The 5654-nt window shown below is 47.9% G+C and overlaps 1 protein-coding gene across 1 annotated transcript; it reads left to right on the forward strand.

Moving 5' to 3' along the window:
- Positions 1-977: 977 nt before the first annotated feature.
- On the forward strand, positions 978-3444 carry irf2bp2b (interferon regulatory factor 2 binding protein 2b). Its single transcript, XM_041983093.1, has 2 exons — positions 978-2007; positions 2272-3444. The coding sequence occupies exons 1-2, from the start codon at positions 1248-1250 to the stop codon at positions 3033-3035; spliced, it is 1524 nt and encodes a 507-aa protein (XP_041839027.1). The 5' UTR covers positions 978-1247; the 3' UTR covers positions 3036-3444.
- The last annotated feature ends 2210 nt before the right edge of the window (positions 3445-5654 follow it).

Raw genomic sequence — 5654 nt, forward strand, 5'->3', positions numbered from 1 at the left:
AACATATAACAACAAAAACAAAAAGAATAAATCAAATATCTATGGTAAATGGTAAATGGTCCGTATTTATATAGCGCTTTTCTGTACCAGGATACCCAAAGCGCTTTACATTATACAGCACATTCACCCATTCACACACACATTCACACACTGATGGCGGAAGCTGCCATGCAAGGCGCTCGACCACGACCCATCAGGAGCAACTAGGGGTTCGGTGTCTTGCCCAAGGACACCTCGACATGAACCACCTTGGCCGAGGATCGAACCGGCAACCCTCGGGTTACAGGACGACCGCTAAACAGTAAAAGTAAGAGAATAAGAAATGCAAATACAACTATAAAGTGTTGGCTAACACTTTATTATGATACATCTTGCCTAACACATAAATCATAAAAAATGTAAGCCATAGCCATTACACAGGACCCTCTGTATCCATCCTTTCAACTTCTACCATCAGGTCACTGCTATAAAGTCCCACGATACCTGAAAAAAGTATAACAATAAATAAATAAAAATAACAAATAAAATCTTATTTAATCTGTTTTATTAAATGGTTTAAAATAACTTGATATAATTTTGTTGTGTTGATGATGTCCTTGTGTTTTTATCTAAAGCCTGTCTAAGAAAAAAACTTCTGTCAGAAAAAAAAGAAAGAAAACAGAAATAAATTGACCTGTTTTACCATTTCAGCAGCATGCCTGATGTAAAGGAGAAAGCAATTTATCTACCAGCAATAACTGCTTCTTATGTATGTATCTTTTATTTATTCGTTACATATATGATCACATTTCTTGCTTAAAGTTGTGTATTTTTCAACAATAATAGCAGGATTGGTCCTTTTTTTTTCTTCCTATGATCCCAGTAAACCTGCAATAGAGTGATGCCTCTTTTTAAACGCACACGATCTTTGGCTGTCAGCTCTCCAGATAAAGATAGAGCAACGTTGAGCATGCGCCCGAGGGGTCGTCGAAGAATCCAGTAAATAGAACCCTGGAGCACGAGCCGAGTGTCGACGCTGACGTCACGGTCCTACACTGAGAGCTCGAGCTGAGTTGTAAGCGCGAGCTCAGACTGAGGCGCGCCGCCGAAACGGACACTGTAAAAATGGTCTTCGGTTGGTATGACTCCGCCGTCTTCTGAGGGGAAAATATCGCTGTCTGCTTCTCTGCTTGTGGGCTATTTCTTCCTCGCAGCGACGTAAACAAACCAACGGACATTTTGGATAGTGTGCTCTTCGGGGTAACAACATGTCCTCCGCGGCAGTCGCTGCCTCCAGAAGGCAGTCCTGCTATTTGTGCGATTTACCCCGCATGCCATGGGCAATGATCTGGGATTTTACCGAGCCCGTTTGTCGTGGATGCGTCAACTACGAGGGCGCCGATCGGATTGAATTTGTAATTGAGACAGCACGTCAGCTGAAGAGGGCACACGGCTTTCAGGAGGGCCGTTCTCCAGGCCCAGGGAAGTCCCAGCACGCCGGGAAGGAGATGAACCACTCAACAGGGGACCCGGGCTCACGTCCGCCGCAGCCTCTGGACCGATATCCGCTGTCCGACCGGCCGCCCCGGTTAGGACCGGAGTACCAAGCGGGCAGGCAGACCAACGGGCTCCCCATGCCGAACGGATTTCCAAAACCCGATGAACCCCCGGAGCTCAACCGCCAAAGCCCCAACCCCCGCAGGACTACTACAGTTCCTCCCAATCTGGTGCCTTTGATGAACGGAGGCATACCGACCGTGCATCCTCTAAACGGCCGCCCGGGTCAGATGAGTCTGCCCGGGGCTCTGGTCGTGCCTGGACCTGGCGATCACGGGAAGGATCTGAAAGATAAACATAGGCCGGAGAGCCTGTTGGACATGTCGGACAGCCATAAGGACTGGATGGTGAAAGGTAAAACGGTGCGGGACTTGATGGCGCTGCACACTTTCGACAGCAGGTTTAAGAAGGACCACGCGGCCATGCAGCGCGTGCTGGCGTACGAGGCGAGCGCCACTTCCTCTAAAACGGGTAAGATTGTTTCTCTGGTCTGCCACATTTCAGTCTGTGGTGTTAAAAGGTGAATTTTAGCAGGAAGTCCAGCAGTCAGGATGTTCAATGCTATGCTCCCGCAGGCGGCCACGCTGCCTTTAGACCCGCTGACCTGTCTGCACATGGAGGACAGCAGCTTTTCTAAAGCCCAGTGTGTTTTTTCTAGTCTGAGCTTGGTGGTTTTGTGTATTGTGGAGTGATTATTAACACCCCCCCCCCCCCCCCCCCCTTTCTCTCCTGCAGACAGGGTGAAGCATGCTCGCCCTGTGAAGAGGAAGGCGTCTCCAGAACCAGACAGTGAAGGCAGCGCCCCCAAAATGAACGGTGGTGAGGGCCAACCATGGATCCCCTCACCTTCCGAGGTCCTGAAGATGCCCCAATCTTCTCTGCCAGGCTATTCAGCAGCCCCTCCCTCCACCATATCCCCCCATTCCCGCACCACGCCCCCCGAAGCCGCCACAGCACAGAACGGCCAGTCCCCCATGGCGGCACTCATCCACGCCACCGACAACGCAGGCAGCACGGGCTCACCGAAGGACGGCAACCAGGTACACTCCACCACGGCGGGGGCTCGGAGGAACAGTGGTAGCCCCCTGTCTCCCTCCTCAGCCTCTCAGAGGAGACTGGCCCACAGGGAGGGGCCTGTAAGCACCAACCCTTCTGCTCCACATGTGACGGGCGGCATGGATTCCCATGTGCCGCCTCCAGCTCAGAGCATTCCGGACTCCTCCGTGCCTCCCGGCAGCGTGCCGCTGTGCTGCACTCTGTGCCACGAGCGGCTAGAGGACACACACTTCGTCCAGTGCCCGTCAGTTCCCTCCCACAAGTTCTGCTTCCCCTGCTCCCGAGAGAGCATCAAGCAGCAGGGCGCCACCGGCGAGGTGTACTGCCCCAGCGGCGAGCGCTGCCCGTTGGTCGGCTCCAACGTGCCCTGGGCCTTCATGCAGGGGGAAATAGCCACCATCTTGGCTGGAGACATAAAAGTGAAAAAGGAGAGGGACCCTTGAAGTGCCCACCAGCGCTTTTTCTTGATCTGCAGGACATAAAGTAAACAAATCGCTCAGCTTCAGAGAAACTGATTGACATGTACATAACCACATGACATGGACGCAAAGGAAGTGTGTACTTCGTAAACATGGCTGTAAAATTTTTTGATTATTCTTTTTCAGTACGTTGTGTTTCTATATTTTGAAGATAAAGAGGTATGTACTCTTCCCCACCTCATTGTTTCTGTGTACCCTAGGTCTGGAGAACCCCTGTCAAACATAGAATGTGACTAATTTGAGCACTTGGCTAAAAAAATATTAATACAAAAAAAAAAGAAAATATGCTTCTAGCTGTACATGTATGCACTTGTTTAAGGATTTAAAAAAAAAAAAACTTGCCAAATACAGTTTCACATCTTGTAATAACACATGTAGAGTCTCTGGTTTGCTTATTTTCTGCATTGGGTGAGCTGCTCAGACACTAATGGCCTGATTGTGAAACAGCCATGACGCAATCCCTCGCAGCAGGAGCAAACTGGCTTCCAGGGAAGAGTCCGTGGAAAGAAAAAGTCAGATATAGAAGGAAGAGGTAGGAGGGAGGGAGTGAAAGCTGAGGAAGAAGTTTGTTGCATAAACATTGTGTAAAGTAAATGACACGAGGGGGTGAGCGAGGCCACCCATCAGTCCTGCTCTGAGAGATAAGGAGCTCTTAAAAATAGCCGCCAGTAAACATCCAAACACCTGCTGAGGAGTTAATGTTAAAATGAGCTGCAACTTTTGCCTCGTTTTTTTTCTGCCTCTTGTCTGAAATAATATAAAATAAATTAAATATATCTTCACAACTACCAGGGCTGTATGTATAATACCGGTCTCTACAGAAAGCTGAGACCTGAGAATCAAGATGTGTGTTACTGTGTCAGAGTAAATTCACCTGGAACACAGCAGAACATGTAAATGGTTATCTCCTCCTAAAAGAAAACCACATTAATATCAGTATAAATAAAACAAATAACATACCAGTTCCTCTAGAAATGACTAAAGTAATCATTGGAATGGGTAAAGTCTGAGGAGGAACTGTGCCACAGTAGAAGGTAAAAAGTGAACCTGAGCAGTTTTCCAGGTGTTATATTAGAGGTGTTATGAAGGTAAATATTTCAGATAGCCATCGGCCGATGATGATCCAGGGGATCCAGAAAGAAGTGAAGCCCAAGATAGTCTATGATAGGAAGGGTGACTCCTTCACTAAAAAACCTCCCTAATCTCCATGGAAACCAGCAGGACCTTCATGATCCATTTCAAACAAAGACAGAATCATAGGAGAACACATTAACAGAGTTTTTAGAGTTGGAATCAAACTTTTCACTACAAAACAGTAAGACCTGGTTTCTCGTTCTGGCTGCTAGCTCCAGAGTTTCTGTCCCACAGTGATGAGACAGACGTCTTTGTAACCAGCAGAGTCTCTGCTGTCATGTTTGTTTGGTTTGCTTGAAGTGGAGAAATTAGCAGAAGCTCTAAAGTGGACAGAGATGTTCTCCTGGTTTTCTTACATTCCCATATAACTGCTTGGGGCTTGAACTGTGTTTGGTTTGGATGCCAGTGCTTGGTGGAGTCTTTTAGTTTAGTTTCTCCTCGTCATGTTGCTATGCTACATGTTAGCATTGCTGCTTTCTGGTGTCTGCAAACATCTGCCTCCTGTACAGGGGAGAGAAGAGGTTAATGCAACAATGACGTGTTTGGATGTAGATGTGATTTTTTTGTTTTTGTCTTGCTGCTGACAAACAGTCCCACGTGACACAGAATCAGCCACAGGAACAAAATCCTGGCAGCAGACTAAGGTTGTTGAAAATCCACGCCTGGATTCCAGTGAAAACATACTGGAGACGTGAGGTCACGAGCAGCGCCGACGGCAGTCTGCTGGGAAACTTTTAACGATAGGAGCAGTTTATCACTCCACTGGTTTGTCCACATAAGTCTGTTGCAGTGTAATGATGACAGCTACGACTCTGGGGGCCTCTGGTTGAAGCCCCTGGGAAGCTGAACCCAACAGGAGGAGCTGATTCATCACCAAGTTTTGGCTTTGCTTCTTTTTTGTAAGTTCAAACTGTGAGCATACATGAGTTCAGGAAGAAAAACAAGGAGTAAGGAGGGGCCCCTGCCTCAAGCAGGGGAGGGAGGGGGGTTATAAATGCCTTGCTCAGAGGTCACGTGCTCCTCAGTGGAATTCCTGAGTCACCGTGCTCCCTCCCTGTTCGTCTTCTGCCTCCTCCCCCCGCTCTGCTGCAGCAACACGCCTTCTACTGTTGGTGGCTGATCGCACAGAGCGGATGAATGGGCGCTTCTGTGTGTTTATGCTGGTCCTGTTGCTTCCAGCCCCCATTCACAGGAGGAATAACATTAACCCTTTCCTGTTCTCAGCCTGCTTCTCCATCTCCGACTTCCCCGTTCGCTCCCGCTCCAATGTCCAGAGAAATTCCCTTTTAGTTGATGCAGAATCTGGACCAGAGAGCTTCCATCTTCATCAAATGAAAGCCACAGATGTAGATTAGAAAGGTTTATAAGGATGATTTATTTTGTTTTTAACAGTGTAGGGTTGTGAAATGTTTCTCAAAAAGAAAGATTTTCAGATGCATCCATTTAAAA

Source organism: Melanotaenia boesemani, chromosome 4, assembly GCF_017639745.1.
Source record: "Melanotaenia boesemani isolate fMelBoe1 chromosome 4, fMelBoe1.pri, whole genome shotgun sequence".
NCBI lineage: Eukaryota > Metazoa > Chordata > Actinopteri > Atheriniformes > Melanotaeniidae > Melanotaenia > Melanotaenia boesemani.

What these genes read in the sequence shown, in the direction of transcription:
- irf2bp2b (XM_041983093.1), top strand. Translation starts at nt 1,248, where the DNA reads ATGTCCTCCGCGGCAGTCGCTGCCTCCAGAAGGCAGTCCTGCTATTTG. An exon ending in CGCCACTTCCTCTAAAACGG is followed by an intron (nt 2,008 to 2,271) that starts GTAAGATTGTTT and finishes TCTCTCCTGCAG; the next exon opens with ACAGGGTGAAGCATGCTCGC.